We start from the raw sequence: 19,300 nt of genomic DNA, 5'->3' as shown, positions 1-19,300 counted from the left end.
TGCAGCTCATGGGCAGCTGTTGTCGGCTGCCTGGCAATTGCCGCATTCCAGGGCAAAATGGGGCATTCTACGGGAGCAGCCTTGGCAACGAAGAAGGCGTTTGCCGCGGGCCACAGCGATAAAACAGAACTGCATTAACCCTCCTGCAGCTACGAATTGCGTATCTGCCCTTGGGCCAAAATACTGCTCGTTGTCCTACCTTGTACGGGCCAACTTGCTCAGAGCACTTGGGCAATTTGCAGGTCCATCCTCTCAGATTTGTGTTGTCAACAGAGCGCAGAACACACTTCTTCCTCCAAAGCACGTTAATCCTTTCCCTCTACGTGCAGGGTATACCACACGTTGCTGGCTTAGTATTAACCTCCTGCACTATGAAACCACTTTGGACAGTACAGGACTTGGTTAATAGTCGACTACAATTTCTAGAGTTTATCAGAGAAATGCAAAGTTCATAGATACCTCCAGCAGCCAGAGAAATTTGAACCAAATTTGTTGTCATTAGTCCGTCTTTAACAGCCAGCTTAGGAAAAAAAAAGCATCCTCTTGAGCAACAGCTGTTCCTGTGTCTTGCATGCATTCTTTGACTGGTTTCACTCCAGGTGAAAGCATCCTGCTCTAAAAATAGGAAGGGGAACAGAGCCCTGTTGCTTTCACGGTAGTGGAAATTAGTCCCTAGACTTCTTATCATTTGTCTTTTATTGTATTTGTTATAAGTTAACGTTCTCAGGGATGCTGTTTGCTAGGATATCTTGACAGTGAATCACACCTCAAGAACATTCCTGTGTCTTTCAGGATCTGCTCCTGCTTCAGTCCCACCCATCATGTGGTGTCTTAACTGAAGAGAGATGCAAACCAGAATATGCATTTCACTCGTAACTCATTTTTTCTCTACCTTCCTCTGCATTCCCACCGAGAGAACATAGCTAGCTGGCACTAACCAAGACACTCTGAGCTAGCTCAGCTTTTCCCATGCTGCCTTCAAACATTGCTCAAAGCACCCCAAAACAAATGGGACAGGCCATAGCTCACTCAGCAGCTAGTTTAGTTCTCACTTTCACACATCTTTGGCCAGAAAAGGGAAAATGAAAAGGGAGCCATCCTGCTCCAGGGGTGGGGAAGTTGCAAGGAGAACAAACTTCTTTCATAAAATCCCTGTTCTTTAAAGACAGTATCATTCTTCTGGGAGCTCTTGGCAGAATGACAGCCACTCTGATACTCTGTAATTGTAAGAACGGAGAATTCTCTATCATGATCTTTGAACTCCTTTCCTGAACTTGAAGCGATAATCTTGACACATACTGAAATCAAACAGGACATGTACGGTTGCCATCAGAAATCCTTCATCAGAGTAAATATTTGCTTGTGGCAGCAGAACACTTCAAATATTTGCCAATCACAGCAAGAATCTGTTAACAAAATCCATAAGGTAGTAATTGGCACTGGGATGATCTTTGAAGAGATCGATGAAGGGAGACAGGATGGTGAATGAACTTCTTGGACTTTGGAAGCAATTGCAGGGGTATAACTTCTTCAACAGCTGAGATCCTGTTGGATTTGGGAAAAGAACAGAGCCAGTAACAAGTAAAGAGAGCCAATTTTATAGGCATTTTGCAAGCACATGTTCCACTTCAGCTACAGCATATATTAAATTCTTACATCTGCTCTTCACCCCAGAGTGCATTTGCCCAAAGACGTTGACTCAGCTCCATATCTTCTCTCCTCTGCACTTGTCCACCACACGGTGAGAGTTCCCATGCACATGTGCAGGGAACTATTTATATTCAGCTCAATTGTCTGTGCTCAAAGCTGAATCCTATGAAATCCTGATACCTTTGGCAAAAATAATTAAGAGAGGAGGCTTAGTTTTCAGGAGAATCAATCTGCTGGAGAACACTAGCAGTGAGCTACACAAAAGCGATGGCTAGATTGGGAGCCGACAGCCAGCCGTGCTGCAGCATTCCGATTACAACGCTTGCAGTAAGGAGACATCCCACAGTACAAGTCCAAAAGACTGTCATTGTCAGCCTTTCCACCTGCATTTTGGGAAGAAATTGCAGGTTCAGTCAAGGCTAATTCAATATGCATACGCAGTCCTGAGCTACTACCATACTTTAAGTAGCAAATTATTTGCCTGCAAGTAAGTCCTATACAGATTCTATAGGATGCATAAATGGCTTCCAGCCAGTTAAGCAAGAGGTAGATAGGGCAGTCTGATCCCCTAGCAATAGGAAAGCTTGTGGCTGGATAAATACCCACATTGCAGGTGAAGAGCAGCAGACATGAGGCTGTGGAACTAAGAGACCCTGTTTCCACTGCACAAAGGCAATGCTAGGTAGCATCCTGCCAACTTTCTCCCTTTTCCATTGCTGTTCTCAACGATCACTCCAGAAGAGCCTCAGCCACACAGACACACTCCCAAAATAAAAACAAAGGAGCAGACAGATCTGTAAACTTACCATATCACAATCTGATAAGTTAGTCCAGGAATTTTCTGGTCCTTTCTCTATTAGCAGGGTTGTGTGACCCAGGAGATGTTTCAGACAGTGCTGGAATACTTGGGTATTAAATCTCCATCAGTACTTTGTTCAGCAGAAGCACCCGACTGTCCAAATACCCACACGGCCCTCTTGGACCTTAGCTGGTTCATTTTTCTGTCCAGGACAGAAATAACAACTGTGCCAGCCAAGACCTGCCTTCTGCCAGCTCATGCCACTCTGCATCGATTTCCACAGTTCCCTATAGGGTTGCACCAGCTACAAGACACACGGAACTCAGTGCCACACAACAGACATTTGCACTGCTTCCAAGTAGCAGGAGTGACTTGTATTATGCAACCATAAGTCGCAGAAACATTACGTTTGGCAGCTGGTGTCATCTCTAACTGTTCTTCATGATGAGAAGATAGCAGTGGCACAACCAGAAATCAGTTTTCTAAGATGCTGCTCTGCGTTAGCAACCAGAAGATTTACCCTTTTCTTGCAAATAGAGGGTTTGTTAAACACACAACTTTAGGTTTTAAAATAAAACTGACATTGCCCAAATCTTCCTGTACCACAGAACCTTGGTTCACTCCTAGAGCCAGGAATCATCTCGCAGAGTTCGACTCAAGTCTTGGGAAGAAGACAAAAAGGGGAAAAAAAAGGCGAACAGGATTTTTGCAATGACCAAAGCAGTATCAACAGTACTGCTAAGTACTGACAGTACGTGCAGGTGAGGGGTGAACTCACCAAGTCCTAACCAACTCCTGCCTGGGGAAAGAGCCTGGGCAAGCACCCTCCAGCCATTACAGCCCTTTGCTCTTTACTCCCCTCAGGTCCAGAGCTGCATCCCACTCCCGCCTCCTTCACACAGCCCACTCTCCTCCACTCACCACTTTCATCACAGGCTTGTACTTTTTATCCAGTCTTAAAACTTCCAACTCCACTTCCAACCACCAAGTCCTTCTCATCCTTCCAGCCTGGTTTCCTTCCAGCTCTTGTTATTTAACAAGCTCTGCTCTTTGCAGACCTAGATTTTCTTGCTTCTCCTCTCCAGCCTCCGCTCCCACAGTCCATAATAAGCAGCCAGCCCTCTTCACCACACATAAAGCTCTTTCTGTCTTTATGTACTTTAAAACTCTCCATGAGCTTCAAGGAATCCCAAGAGTTACTGGAAAGCAGCACACAGCTTGGCTCCCTCCTCTTCGTTCCGACATCAACCCCTAGTCCACGTGTTGGAGCGCACTGCGTGGAGGAGTTCCAAGTGGCAAAGACACACTCAGGGATGGCAATATTTAGGACAGAGAAACTGAAAGACAACCCTCGATGTGCAAGCTAACATTTTTCTCAAATGCTGCTTGTGCGGTCAGAAGGCAGGGTGTTGACAACGCACACATGGCACGTGCCCCTGACAGAGCAGCCAAAATACTGGAAGGAGCCCTCAATCACTTCTAACGCTGCAGAACAAGCCAGCTTCCCTCTGGACTCCTTTCCTCATCTGCCCAGACCAACCAGTTAGATCTGAGGCACAGTTATAAACCACGGAAGTGCAAATCTCTCAGATGGGAAGCACTGTGCCACTCCAGTGACAGACACTGTCGCTCCATCAGTTGGGAATGTAGCCATGGCCCAGCATCACTTATTACACCAGGGGTCTCGGCTGCTTCCAGCTCTGCGAGGCGGCCAAGAAAGTTTGAATTTATTCTGAGAAAAGTTCATTCACAGGTTGGAATCCCAGGGTAGCTTACAAAGCAATACTCAACTGTCAGCCTGCCCATGCCTCAGGTTTTTTTGCCCCCGTAACGGCTGGAATTTTCTCTATTTGGGCAAGTCCTGGGATGGCACCAGCTCTCCCCAACATTAGTTCCATCCACCTTATAGCCTGGCCTCATCTGGACAAAGTGCAATCTGTAATCTCATGATTACATATCATTTGTCATCTCATATAGCTGAGAGCCATAGTCCATAAGGTCAACTGAGCCTGAGGGAAACAAGACCCACATACTCACTTCTCAGAGGTCTTGTCACAGTTCATCGCGATAAGCCAGTAAAAATGAATTGTAACAACACAAACTGGTGAACAGGTTGCTCAAATTGATGAAAGGTTCACATTTCTATACATATAAAAGACACGAAGAGGAACATATCTACAAATAGGTAAAAAGAGATTTTCTTCCTTAGTCTTAATCTTTAAGGTAGACATAAAAGAAACCTGAAGATCTTGCAACAGTTCTCATCCAAATTCTCCAAGGTGCTGAGACTTAAAACAACATGCTTGAACAACATCTTGGTAAAGAATAAAACTTTATTTTGTAAAAGTTGGAGAAAAATGTTTAAAAAAAACAAGCAAGTGAGGAGCTGTAAATAAGGTAAACACAATCTCCAAACAGCAAACAAAAACCATTCCCTCCCCAGCTCCGACAGAACACTCCCAAAGCAAGAACAGACTGTAGCCTGTGCTTCGGCAGAGGACATCCAGAGGTCAAAGCACATGCCAGGCACCATCTTGCTGCTGGTGAGGGCTGTCCTTGCTGGAGGCTGGGGCGGTACACCCCAATATCCCTGAGCACCAAGGGAGTCTGCAGAGTTCAGCTTTCCCCAGGAGGCAACAAGCATGCAGCCACCACAAACCCTGATGATGATGACCCCTAACCACCGAGGAGGAGGAAGAAACCATCAAGAGGAACCATCCATCACCATCACAAAACAAGCACATTTGCACACTGTTGTCCACATTCAAGTGAAGAACAGGAGCCAGTCTGGAGCTCCCTGGAAGGCCTCACGCACTAGGACTGAAATCCACGCCCAGGATAGTCCTATTCAGCAGCTACTAAAGTTTTCCTATCACCATGACATTTGTTCACCCCAGAACTCGTAACACATTCACCTTGCCAGACAGAAAAGCAAAACCCCAAACAATTTTTAAGATCTGTAGTGGAAGAAGAGGGGAAGGAGGGAAGAAAACCAGGAAGTTTGAGTACAGCCAAACAGTATCCTCCAGAGGACCCTCAGCGATGTTCAAGACCAAAGCAGCTGGTATCCGAAGGCCAAGGAGGAGGAGGAGGAGGAGCGGGACCTCTTCTATTTGCTCAGCCACTCCCGCAGTGCTTTTCCCCAGGCTTTAGCTCCCTCTGTGGGACTCTGGGATGGTTCCACACCTGCTCAAAAGGAAGCACAGTTAAAATCCAGGACTGCCCCATCTTCCAGCAGCCAGGGTCCACAGGTTTGCCCTGAGCCAGGACAACAGACTTGCTGCAGCTGAAGCAGCCACAGGGTTGTCACCTTGCAGCAGCTGAAAACAGGCATGATGGACCCATTCCTTAAGTACTGTCAGGTTCCCCAACCTCAGCCTCCTTCAGAAACACCCGAGTTAAAATCCTCCAGTCCTTGCCTGACAGGAAAGAGTTCAGAGTCATCTTCACAGACAGCTGAGGCTGCTGGGACAACTGCACCCCAGCACCATCCCTGCACTCTGATGGGACCTGCCAGGAGCCGCCAAGCACTTCTGCACACCACTTCCCCTATCACCCCGTATTTAGGCAGCAGTCAGCCTCAGTGGTAGGAACTGCAGACAATTCTAAGAAGTTCCCTGTTGGCTGTTTGTCTTTCTCTGTCCTTGCTTACATGCAGATGAGCAGAGACTTTCCACTTGTATCAGCACAGATGCTATTGCCAATAGCTGGCCTTTACAAACCAGCATGCTTCCCTGAACCCCTGCGAGCTGGAAACGAGCTTCTGCTGAGCTCTACATTCCTCCAAAAGCCTTTCTCAGAGCTCTGTTATGGAAAAAGGCAAATTGAGAACAAGGAATCTGTTTTGATTAGTTGGGTTTGTTTTTTTTTTTTTGGGTGGGGGGGTGTGGTGTTGCATTTTTGTGTTTGAGGTGTTTTGTTTTCCCTTAGGCCAAGTTGGCGACAATTTTACTTCCTCTCTTCCGGGCTAGCTCCAAAAAACTGAACATGGCACAACTCTAAGTCTCATAAAATTTAAGATTTACTATCCTACCTTTCTGGAAGAAGTTTTTAACATAGCTTGCCTTTCCAAGCCACATGGGATTAACATGAGGTTGAGCTACGAAGGTTCCTATTTAGCTTTTAGAAGTTTAAAAAAGCTTTCTGAAAGCAGGCAAAGCCTCTTGAAGTCATCTACGCCAGAGATAAGATACTTGCATCCATCCTTCAAAGACTCTAGGGGTGCTAAAGAGCTGAGCCCCTCCACAGCCCCATGGCATGGGCTAATGAGCTCTTAGGGACTTCATCTTCCCATGTTTACACAGTACCTGTGTATGTGGTGGATTAAATATATTAATACAATAATAAAGTTAACGCCAAATCTTCAATTCAGGGAATAACAAGACTTTTCTCAGCCTATAGTCGCATGGGATCACTGCATCATTTAACTGTTCTGCACATTGTTAACGTGACTAAAGTTAAACCAGTGAGAGCAGCTTTTGAACAGCTGGGTGCCTGGAGCAGTGGGAGCCCGACCGCTGCCCCCTCTCCCCAGGCAATTCATGAAGCTCCCGTTCTTTTTGCAAAAACTTGTTATACAAATTAAAAAGAACTATCAACTGATTTTCAAAAATCCTTTGGTGGTTTTTTTTCTGGCTTTGTTGTCTGGGAGGACAAGAGACAGATGTACAGGAAAGGTCTACTCAGACCTACCACACCCAAGACACAGCTTTCTTTCCAGCATGCTCAACCCCTGCTGTGCCCCATGAGCCAGGCAAGCTTGCTGCCTCTCAGACTCAGCCCTTTTCACCGAGTGTGACCTGCAGGGTACGTACAACTGCAGAAGTACACAGCGTTTCACACTCTTTCTGAAGAGACTGCAGTTCCCCACACATCACAGTTTACATTTACCTAGGCAGGCAGGACAGCTGCTCTAGGTTTTTACCTCCTTCAGCTGCACCCTGTTCCTGAAGAGAGTGCTATCAATATCTGCTTCATAGACAGAAGCCCACACAGCACCCCAACCCCAAGTGTTCTTAAATGGATTAAGTCTTGACACCCCTGCCTGTTCTCCAACCATCACTCATGAGATCAAGCATAAGAAAACAAGATGGTTACACGACTAGACCCATGCAAGGGCATCAGTGTCCAATCTTGTATCTGAAATGATTAAAAGCTTCTGTCAAGTTTCTGCTCCTACAGATTTTGTGTAAGCTTAGATGAATCACCCTTAGTTTTCTTTTCATGATGATTGGCAGCAGGAATTGCATTACCTTATGAGGAATACTTGGGGCACTAAATACATCTGAAGTGTGTAGTGCTGAAGAAACGTATGTGTGCATTGTATTTTACATCAGCAGTCACTAATTCCTCTTCAGTTTTCACCAGTGTCCTATCCTTGTGGGCTAGACAGCTCTGCAGTCTATTTCCTCATTTGACAGGCTTGAGAACAGACACTACCCCAGCTCACAGGGAAAGGGAGCGGAGCAGTTCTTGAAATGGTTTCACCCCAAAGGAGCACAATGGGGAGCTGCTGTGGAGTCAGGTAGAGAAGACCCACAGCAGCAGCAACCTACCTCTCTCAACTGCTTGCTGACAGCTGTTCCCCACCCCTCACATCATGAAGCTGGGCACAGGCAGGGCAGGAGCAAAGACTCACACTAGATGTTTACCAAGAAAGAAGAAATCAACACCGAGATGCAGACGGCCCAGGCTCAGGTGCTGGAAAGCAGGGGTTTCGTCCGCTCAGGGCCTGGCACATCCTTGTCCTTGTGGGGTTCTGGGTGCTGCCAGTGGCTGTTCGATCTTTGCAAAGGCCAATCCAACTCATTGTCGTGGCAACAGCAAATGGAGGAAAACAGCCGAGTCCGGACCACCCGCGTACAGAGGACAAACATAATACAGTTGGCACCTCCTTGGAACGTGTTACCAATTCCCTGCAAGGGCAAGAAAGGAATTAGCCAGTGCCGTTCCTCCAGGCACCCCCCAGAGAAGAGCAAACACCATGTCAGATCAGCTATAATACCGCCCGACTGACAGTCAGCAACTTCCACCTAAATGAGAAAAACAGATTCGGAAAAACCAGCTTTGCCCCCAAAAGCAGACCAGCTGGCTGCTGTGGGCTGCCGTTTCTACAGCCGGGCCTAGGGCAGGAGCAGGCTGAGCCCTGCTGAAGTCCAGACACCCAACATTTCTGGTCTGAGACTGCTTTTCCGACAAGCAGCCAGCGTTGCCCAACACTCCTGTTGCGGTTACTCTCTGTAGCCACTAGATGCTGCTGAAATAGCTATTGCTGAGCATCCCAGGCAGCGCTTGCCTGCAGGGAGATGTTCTTGCAATGTGCTGCATCCTGCCACAAAAAAAAAAGGTGATATCAAGAGCAACAAAGCCTTACCTCCCTCCCAGATCCTCCTTCTAATGCATTTCCTGACAAATACTTACATGCAGGACAACCAGGACTGAATTTTGCACTGCAGGGGAGTTACAGAGGGTCAGAATGAATCGTACAGTGCTCCAGATGCGGAGGATGATGAAGATGACAGGAATGAGAATCAACTTCTTATCTGCTATGGAAGTCCGGGGCTGAAATGCAGGTGCTCTTGAGAGAATGGGGCGATACTCTGAGAGAGCTGCATGCTTCCATGGAGGGTGGAAGGGAGACAAAAACATGAACAAAAAGCTACACACATTGGACATTTAGCTCTAGGGATTCTTTCCAAAGCAAACTAAATCTTTGCATCTTGCGGGAAGCTAGCAGGGACACAGTCATAAGCCCCAGTCTTCAGCCACATTCTGCCCTTGCTAATGCAAACATTCCTGCTGAAGCCAAGGAGCGGTAAATAAAGGATATCCGGCCCTTATCAGAGTCCCACTAAAGCTTTATATTAACAACATTGCTACGTAGTTGCCAAGAAACCAGGTCATAATGTAAAAAAAAAAGCGCAGTGCACCACAAAATAGTTTTGCTGGGACAGTGGCCTGGCTCCATCGCTGCTGGCTTTACCACTTTGTGAACACATGGCTGAGGGTTTGGCCTTGGGAAGGCCTCTTGACACACACACACACACATATATATATATATGGGGAGAAGTCTGTCTCATCCTTCCCAAACTACTCAAACTTTTGGCCTTCACCACGGCCACAGCCACCAAGTCCCACAAGGAATTTACGCCCACGGGAACCAGTCCTTCAGTATGTCTGTGCAGAACCTGCTGCCTGATTTCTGACCGTGTACTGTCAGCAACAGGCTTCCACAGATTTGGACAAGCCAGCAAATCCCTCTATACCAGAACATGTAGGAACACACCCCCCCCCCCCAGGGATCTGTGCCCTGGATGAGGGTGGTGGGAGGTGTAAGGCCCACGAGACCTTCCTACGGTGGCAGCTACTGGGTGCACTCAGGTTTCCTGGATGGGGGAGGGCAGGTCAACACAGCACCCAGAGCAGCTGCTGGGACACATGGTGCTGAATACCAGGATGGTAGTGTGGGTGAAGTGATTCAATCTCCGGATAGCTGACCTGCAGAAAACTATTCCTCTTACCTACAGGGCCACAGAGCACACACAGCATTGTCTTCTCCTTCACTCCAGTACTCCCAGTCCTGACACCCTCCTCCAGAACAGAGCTGTACGACAACACTGCACAGCGCCCGAGACAAACCCCGCTGAGGGCTTTCAGTGCAGCTTCCCACCCACTCCCGTGCAGTCTTCCCCATTTGGAAAGCCCCCGTCCGCACCCTCCATGTGGCCCCCACAACAGCTACTTCCACAATTAACTTCCATAAATAAACAGCTAATGTCAGACTGTGCAGGAGTCACTACCGCAAACCCACTTCAGCCATTAATACAGCCCCAAGCCAGCCCTGGTTGCCTACTGCTCTTCCTTGGAAGTGGGAGACCTCCTGCCAGTAAAAGGGGCTCAGTAAGCAGGCTACCAGGCTTGGCACAATCCCTAGTGATGAGACGAGAGATGCTCTGGTCCAGAAGGCCCCGTGTGCTGCTGCTCCAGCCCTCAGACCCCTGTTCTGAGAGCACAGAGGGACGGCGGCTGCCCCTCAGCACTGCTCCTGTCAGAGGGTCAGGGCTGGGAGCGTGGCAGGGCGAGCAGAGTGCCCAGAAATCCCTGGCAGAGCAAGAGGGTAAGAGCCTGGCCAGGTGGGGGGTCGGGTTCCCAGACAGTCACACTGCTATCTTTGACAGCTGCTGGAACACAGCGTGCTGTCTGATTTATGTCAGGTGATGGTGACAGGCAGAGCAAACCCTTCCCAACTCCCCTTTCCCAGGACCCTTAGGACTGCTTAAGACTACGTTGCTCTTCCAACTCATCTGCAGGATCCTGCCCTGCCCAGATTTGTGTTTATCCCTACCTACAACTGCCATAGCTGCACCACAGCAAGCAGGTTTGCAGTGGCAGCATTTTCCAGAAGGATATCTATCCAGGTGTGTGTTCCCCCCACCCCTCCCCCAATACCACTTAGAAAAAGGGAATCTCTGGATTCTGCCAGTTCCTTCTGCCACTCTCAATCTACCTTTGTTATGCAAGTGTTGTCCTAGATGCCTGGATTCTTGGTGTTCACAAGGAACAGCAATGAATCAGCCTCTGAATTCTGAAACCCTCCTAGGACAGGGTGTCTTCCTGTATTGTGTATGCATATGGTGCCTAACGCTATGTAGTGCCCAGACTCCCAAATGGGGCTTTATGCTGCTAGTACAAAACAGGTATTCATAAAAGCAAACTACCATTAGAGATCCTAAAACGACTGAGCTTAGGTAAGTCCAGATGCCAGTCTCAGGCTTGGTACAAGCAGAACTGCGTAAGACCGATTAAAACTGAATTTTGTCCTTCACATCCTGTTTCAATTCTTACTGCAGGATTTACATGTCACACATGTACATCCCATAACCCCCACAAGCTTTCAAAAGGCTTTTACATTCTTCTTGAGCTGAGACATCGCGTGATGCTGCTGCAGGCTGCTCCATCAGGTGTACTGCTTGTCCCAGCGGTGGATGCATTTCAGCGGTATCTGAAGCAATTCCTGCCTGTGTAGCTGCTAAATAGGCAGCAAAATCTTCAGAGCATGGGAGGGTATAATCACACAGCAAGTCTGCAACCTAAGCCGAAAGCAGCAAAATACTCACCGCTCTATTAATATGCTTCTTGATGAGAATGTAGAGCACCGGCAAAGTCACATAGGCCAGTATCTCCCAAACTTTCCCCGTCAACAACATCCACAAGACCCGATCCTCTGCATCCAAGTTGACCCAACACCAGCCCACAGAAACATTGGAGGCGTCATAGCCAATCTTCTTCAGAGCAACAGCCGCCACCGTAATGCCAAGGGGGACTCCCCAGCTGAGGAAAGAACGTGAAGAGCAAGGTTAAGCCAAGAACATGCTCGATTTGGTGCCTCCCCACCTCAGGGAAAACGTACCAAGGGATTCTTCATCGGACAGGATGCCAGTCCCTATTCCAGAACATCAACACTCCTGCATCAGGCCAAAGGGAAGTGATTGACACACGGGGATGTGACAGCATATGAATGTGGACTGCAAATCCACTTCCTCGGAACTTGGATCCCCAGTCCTGAAGGACAGATGTGTAATGATGGGCTACACCCTGAACTGGAGCCTGGCCTGCACAGCAAGCAGTCAGGGTCCAGCGAGGAGAACAGGGGACATCCCACCTACTCCCCTTCTTTCTGGACACAGGCGAGGTGGAGGACTTGAAAGGCCAGAGCACTGTACAACGTGACTACCCTGTAGGGCCCAGCCACTCAAGCAAGCTGGCTGATTCAGAGCTTTCAGAACACAGGCAACCAAGCCCCACATTCTGATTCCTCAGTGACACTTGGCATCTAAAGGACCAGCACACAAAGAAATCCACAATTGTATTCCACAGTGGGTTTTCTGTTTGTTTGTTTTGTTTTTAAATGGAGGTGTAGTCAGTATTTTGGGAGCAAAACGTTGATTTCTGAAGGACAAGGGGAAGTTTCTTCCCAAGGAAAGGCACTGGCAGTAACAGCAAAAAGCTAAGAAAGCCAAGAGGAGCCATATTCATGTAATTTGGAGCTGGGTTTTGACTTTGGCTTCTCCCTGGACAGCAGCAGAGGCAAATACAAGGAAGCATTTAGAAGAAAAATAACTGTGGCAACACACATCAATTAAGTCGCTCAGCAGCTTGGGCTGCCCACAATAAAAACATGAGGAAGAAATGAAAAATTCCATGAGCCCAGATGTAAAAATACTCAGCCCCTTCCTAGGTGCTGTTAACACCCAGGACTTCACAAGCCTGCCCTGCCTGTGATGTACAACTCACAAATTACTCCACAATTGAAATACTGCCCTGCATTCAACTGAATGCATCACCTGCCCTTCTCACATTCATCCTCAGAGAAAGGTTCTGTGGAGCCTTAAGAGGAATAAGGGTCACTTCAACAAATGACACAAATGCTTCAGAGGGTGCTTGGACTGAGCTTCCAGCATAACCCTCCTGGTCTCTCCAGATGCACAGAAAACAAAGCCCTTACTGTGCTGCTCTCATTACCTTCCTGGTTCACACTCGCCTTTCACTGACAGCCTGGAGCAGCTGCAGAGAGCATGAAAAGGATCTTCCTCCTAAAATCAGTTTCACATGCATCAGACTATGTAGGCAACCAGCAGTTGCCTTGACTAGATTATCCGAAATTCCACAGCACAACTGAAAAATCAGAGATAATCCCATATTAGATTTTAAAAATACCCCATTTTTCTACTCTTAAATAATGTCTGGGCTCACCTGCTCGCAAAACAAAACAAATGTAAACATAATGCTGTAAAAAATTCAGAGTCACCCTTTCAGCATGTTTAGAACATTTTGTTTCAATGTTCCGTTCAGAACAGCCTGTGCTATTCCAAGCCAGTGTTGTTATTTAAGGACAGTTCTGCTGCAGGAAGCCCTCCCCATGCTATTATCAGAGCAAGCTTTCTAAAAACATTCCAGGCGTTGCCACCACCATGGAAGTTTCTACACAACTCAAGCCTCACTTTGGTAAAAATTGTGGTTTGCCTGAAAACAAGGATTACAGATGCAAAGAGATTCAAATTTCAGTATGCTGGGAAGAACTGACCACTAAGGTAAAGAATTCAAGAGAACTGGCGCTTCCTTAAAGAAACCATATTAAGGCACATAAGCACAAATGAGTCCAGCACCAAGAAAAAGGAAGTGTATGAAGAAACTCATTTGCCTAAATAATGATCTCCACAGTGACTTGAAACTGAAAGAGGATTATATCAGAAGCTAAAACCAGGTCGATTCACTATGCATGGGTATAAAAAGAGAACAGCGTAAGTACGTACAGACACAGCTAAGTGAGGCCACAGCAAGAAACAACAGACCACTAGGCAAGGGACTTAAAAATCATCAAGCATCTAACTAGTAAAAGGAAGAATGGAGAAGAACACTCCCACACACCAGGCAGTTAATTTTCACGGAAATAGTGTATTTGGATCAGATGGCTAACACCAAGGACAAGTGCAAAAACTCAAAGCGGTTTTAGAAAGAATCTAGAAAGTAATCAGACATTTCGGTGAACTTCTTCAGCTCCATTTTAGAAAACTAGAAAGGAGAACTGAGACTAGCGACTTGATTATTCTTAAGAACCCCTAAATGACAGATTCCCAAGAACTGGAAAACATCAATGCTTTATACCCATCTAGAAGAACGGAGGAACAGAAGAATCAGAATATTATACACCCAAGGCACATGTAAAGACTGGAATAAAAAGGATCCGAGATAATACAAAGAGGCACAAATTTTCCTCTGAGCCCCAAAGACAGTGCAATTATGTAGGCTGAGCCTCCCAAAAGCACACTTGGGTCTAAATGCAATCAGTGTGGGAGAGAAGGGAAAGACGACTACTTGCATTTCTCAGAGGGCTGGCAGCCCCATCTCTAAGGCAGATACAACAGCGCTTATCTCCCTAATATAGCCCCTGGCAATCTATTAATAACAACACGTACGACCCAGCATATCTTTCCACATTAACACCAATGCTGCATTTATACAAGGCAAGACAAGGACCCTTAAACTCTACCAGTGTGCAGCTCAAGTCCTACTGGTTTTCTTGTCCTCAGTATGCCTGGGTCAGATTGCTTAATACCACACTTTGATTTACACGGCACAGCTGCCTTTTTTTTTCCCCCCAGAGGCTCTTGCAAGCAGGGAAGATTTGCGGTCACCTGCCTACACAGGTTAGGCAACAAGCCATCCTACCAGCATGCCTGCAGGCAATTCCTTCTAGGGACAGGAATTTCTATTCTGTAAAGAGAAAAGTCAGTCTTCTGGGATATATCAGCCAGGAAAGAGCTTTGAGCATACTTTGTAAGCAGAACTCCAGACCAAATCTGCTCCAATTTAATTCCTCTCCCCTCTGCCCACCTCAACCGTTAAACAGTTTGCAGCACCGAAGTACCAGCTTCCTGGTACCAAGCAGAGACTCCTCCCAGAGAAGCACGCAAGAATCTGAGAGCTAAGGCACCAGCACTCAGGTAGCTCACACTTTGGTTGGCCTGACCCACAAGCCTTTACCAACTAAATAATAAAGCCACAGCAAGTTTCAAGAGATCCCTGCACCCTACCGGCAACACTTAGGGACTTAAGTCCAATTCTGAACAACTTTGTTCTGGTGCTGTCACAATCCTGCATGAGGCAGTCCTCCGAGGTAATGTTTGGAAGCTGGAGAGGGGAGGTTTAGACTAGATATGAGGAAGAAGTTCTTCACTCTGAGGGTGGCGAGACACTGGCACAGGTCGCCTAAGGAAGCTGTGGATGCTCCATCCCTGGCAGTGTTCGAGACCAGGTTGGATGGAGCCTTGAGCAACCTGGTCTAGTGGGAGGTGTCCCTGCCATGGCAGGGGGGTTGGAACTGGATGATGATCTTTGAGGTGCCTTCCAACCCCAACCATTCTGTGATTCTATGACTCAGGTGTACAATACAGCAGTAGGTAAGAGGATCCCCAAGTACTCCATGGACATGCAAGCACACGCACAGTTATAAATGCATATATATATATATATAAAAATAAACCCCACATACATATATATTTTACTTTGATATATATAAAAATAAGCCTATATATGCTTATAACCATCTGCATAGCCTGACCACGCAATGCAAATACTTCAGAGGCTGACAGCAATTACTATCAAAAGCAAAGAAAGAAACAATCCCACGGCGGGTTCTGGTCCATTCCTCACCCCAAGTTTGGATCAACTACTCACATTAAAGATGACATCACCCAACTAAATGATACTTGATATTTAGAAATCCAGAACAAGTGAGGCAGCCTGGAAATCTATGCTCTGGATGCCAGAACTTACACCTTACAACTACATAAATATTTTCAAAGCTAACACTAAGCTTGTTTTCAAAGCTCATCTGAGCTCTACACGTTTAAAACCAAAACAGAGCCTGTGGTTGTCTGGTCTAGCAGCAGACTAGGTGGATGTGTTACCACATGAATCAATAAGGAACAAACCTGTTTGACAGGTTTGATCCTGTGCGACATCCTCATTTCCCTAAAAAGAATATTTCAGGCACTGACTTCCAACATACATTTAGTCAGCTCCACTCGGCTGAAGTTCAGTCTCTGGTTATACTCAACATTCAAGTACTCATCTTCACAAACACTTGCCCCTCATGAGTAACTGCTTCTGAAGAAAAGGAAACATGCATGACAAAGCTCCATCCTGCCTTGAATCCCTTCCAGAAGTGTCTCAGAATGACTCTTCACACAGCGGTCGCTGCAAGACTGCATTAGCAACCTACGAAGCAAGGACAGGGAAAAAAAAACCCTAGGTTTTCACCTAGACAAAAATACTGGAAACTTATCTTTAAATCCTTTTGCCCTCACCTACCTTCTGCAGTTAACGCCTGTACTATTATCGTTTCGTGTCTGTTGCAGCAGTTCCTATCTGCACAGCACTACAAGATTTTAAGGCCAACAGCACCACAGATAGCCAGCAGGACTTCGAAGCACTGAAAAGCACAAGGAGGAGCCATCTCCAAGGATGTTGTCCAGAACGATTTTATGACTGAGTTCTCAGGTAATAAGAGTGCAGGGAAGGGAAGAAGGAAGGCGTGTCACAAGGGGATGGGCAGAGAACAGGTCCTCACTTGTTTCCTCTGGCTTTTCATAGAGATCATAGAGCAGGAAGAAGCTTTCAACATTGGCTCTGCACAGCACGAGAGTCAATCACAAAGCAGAACCGGGCAACAGGTCTTTGATGAAAGCTGTATCGCCCTTGAAACAGAGCAAGTGGAGCTGATCGGTACCAAGAACAGAAGACGGCATTTTTTATCTCCTGCAAAGACCTGAAAACAAACTTAGCAAATTTACCCAGAGGACGTTCAGTTTGAACACTCCCTTCCCTCTGTCACAGGGTTACAGCAAACTTCCAGGGATTTCACATTTTAAAGGAGTGCACAGATAATAGCCAACATTATTTCAGTGAATCTGCCCGTTTCTTTCTGCACTTCATAGCCGATGAGGCTGAGAAGCATTAAACCAGATGAAGAAGTTCAAGCACAGACAAAGGCCACACAACAAGCAATTAGCAGACAGGAAAACTACCAAGAGGTCAGATTTGCATCAGCTCTGATGTAGCCTGATGTAGCCAGCATGCCCATAAAGAAGTCAGACTCTGTTTTTCTGTTCCTTAAGCAACATGTGGCTCTTTACTGGCACTCTGTCCTCTCCATTAATTCTTACAGTGCAACCCTCTGTCCACTTGAAATGAAATAACCCAAACTCCACCAGCTGGCTGCATCTCATTTCTTCATCACCAGTAGCCTGGTGTACCCAGATGCATGCGCAGTCACCTCGGGCTTCCTCACCTGCAGACCTTGCTGTCAAGCAGTAATTAGAACAGGCAGGGCAGGAACTGAAGTTCCTCCGTGATTCAGACTTGGCCTTAATGCCTTTCTCAGGCCCTCCTTTACCTGGACTCAACTCTAATTCAACCATTTCCCAAATGATGCTGTTTGAAAATAAAAGGTGACAAATGTTTCACTAAGAAACCCATGAAAAGTACTTGCCTTGATGGCTTTTAACCAGGTCGTTCCTCTTACAACTTATTGCAAAAGCTTGGCAGCAGAGGACTAAAGGATCACTGTTTTGCTCAGTGCAGAGGTAGCACATGATTCCACAAGCTCAAATTGCATAATGAAAGCTTTTACTAAACATGATGTGGAAAAATCAGCTCGCTAACTAGCAGCAACTGAGACATAAAGCTACACTGTGGTCTGGTTTGTCTTGCTTTCAATCAAACATGCCAAAACAAGTGTCTTTCCAGCAGCCTCCTCCTCACTTGTAGGCTACGTTCTCCTAGAGCATTGCATTAACAGCAACCTGCCTGGGGAAAGGGAAGGATGTACAGACCAGGCTGACACCGGGAACTCCGCGACCTGTGGAAATAGATCCCAAACACAGGAGTTTCGGCAGCGGCAGAGGTATTGCTAACACAAGTTTCACCATATTACTTCTAGCACGTCAGAGCAGATTGTGGAGGGAAAGCCGAAGATAGGACTTTTGGAGTAATTATCTCTTGCCGGAGGTTTTTCTGTATGACCTTCAGCAAAAAAATTTTTAACTTTTCCACGTCTCCATTTCTTCACTTGAGGGGGGGGGGGGGGGGAAATAAGCAGGGCTGTTTAGTTAAAAGACAGCAAAACCCCTGTGTAAAAGGAACTTGAGAAGGGCGCACTATCCTTAAGAAAAAAAGCAGGTGACTCGAGCAACCATCCAAGCGCTTCACCGCGGAGCGGAGCATGCCGCACGCAGCGGCGGCGGCTCCTGGCCCCAGCATGGGTGCCTACAGGGGGTCCAAACCTCACGCTCCCACAGGAACAGCACCCACCTCACGAGATAGAAGCAGCAGAGCAAGCCCGTGCCCGTGGGCGAGCCCCTCACAATGGTGATATAGAGGTAAAGGGCAATGGCCATGGTCCAGAAGAAGGAGCTGGTGTTGGCGAAGGTGGACAGGGCACCCTGCAGCACGCAGTCCCATGAGGTCCTGTCGAAGTCCTGCAGCACCCCGTAGAAGTAAGAGAGGGCCGAGAGGAGATCCGCCAGCGACAGGTAGAGCAGGAGCTGGCGGGGACGGGTCCGCAGCTCCGGCCACAAGGCGTGGGTGCAAACCAGGAGGCTGGAACCCAGGAAGGAAAGCACGCAGGAGACCAGCACGACCACCCGCTCCGAGGCGTACAGCTCGGTGGGCGGCAAGGGCCCGGGCATGCCGGAGCTGGGGGCGCAGGGTCACGGCCCCGGCCCCGGGAGCAGCCGGGCGGCCAAGCAGCGGCAGGAGGAGGGAGAGAAAGCCGGGGGTGGGGTGGAGGGGGAAGGCAAACCCGGGACAGAGCGGGCAGGGAGGGCTTCGCTGGAGCGGCGAGAAGGGCAAAGGGATGGGAAGGGCCGGGGCAGGAGCCGCGGGGAGCGGCGGCGCCGTGCGGGGCTGTGGGCGCCCGGCCCCGCCCGTCATGTGAGCGCCGGCCCGGCCCCCCCCCCCCCCCCCCCGCCCCCCCCCCGCCCCGCCCCGGCCCGGCCCCGCCGCCACCCCCGGGACGCGCCCCCGGGCACCCCCCGGCCGCGGGCTGGGGCTTGGAGCCGCTCAGGGCCGGGCGCGGGGGGAAAACCTGCTGCGCCCCCCGCAGCCCAGAGCCAGCCTTGTTTTCTGGAAATCAAAAAAAAAACCCAACAAACCAAAACCAAAAACCCCGCCGGGGCTGCCCGGTGCTGCGTGACCGAAGGAACCGATTCGGAAATAAATGCCCTTTTTTTTAAAAAAAAAAAAAAAAAAAATCCTCCGCCGGCTCCTTCCCCGCCCCAGTGGCACCCA

General features: G+C 48.0%; 1 protein-coding gene across 1 annotated transcript; it reads right to left on the bottom strand.

Annotated features, from left to right (window-relative positions):
• Positions 1-8,142: 8,142 nt before the first annotated feature.
• On the bottom strand, positions 8,143-18,699 carry GPR157 (G protein-coupled receptor 157). Its single transcript, XM_009946051.2, has 4 exons — positions 18,323-18,699; positions 11,566-11,779; positions 8,870-9,064; positions 8,143-8,364 (listed from the first exon to the last, which is right to left on the bottom strand). Exons 1-4 carry the CDS (start codon positions 18,697-18,699, stop codon positions 8,143-8,145), a joined length of 1,008 nt encoding a protein of 335 aa, XP_009944353.2.
• Positions 18,700-19,300: the final 601 nt, after the last annotated feature.

This window comes from Leptosomus discolor, chromosome 20 (assembly GCF_034619465.1).
Source record: "Leptosomus discolor isolate bLepDis1 chromosome 20, bLepDis1.hap2, whole genome shotgun sequence".
Taxonomy (NCBI): Eukaryota; Metazoa; Chordata; class Aves; order Leptosomiformes; family Leptosomidae; genus Leptosomus; species Leptosomus discolor.
This window is presented reverse-complemented; position numbering and strand designations above follow the sequence as displayed.

Bases quoted from the DNA above. Each gene is read 5' to 3' on its own strand.
- GPR157 (XM_009946051.2), bottom strand. From the start codon at position 18,699: ATGCCCGGGCCCTTGCCGCCCACCGAGCTGTACGCCTCGGAGCGGGTG. The intron at 11,780-18,322 runs GTGGGTGCTGTT...TTCTTTCCTCAG, and splicing joins TGCTGCTTCTATCTCGTGAG to CTGGGGAGTCCCCCTTGGCA. The intron at 9,065-11,565 runs GTGAGTATTTTG...CCTCCATGGAAG, and splicing joins AGAAGCATATTAATAGAGCG to CATGCAGCTCTCTCAGAGTA.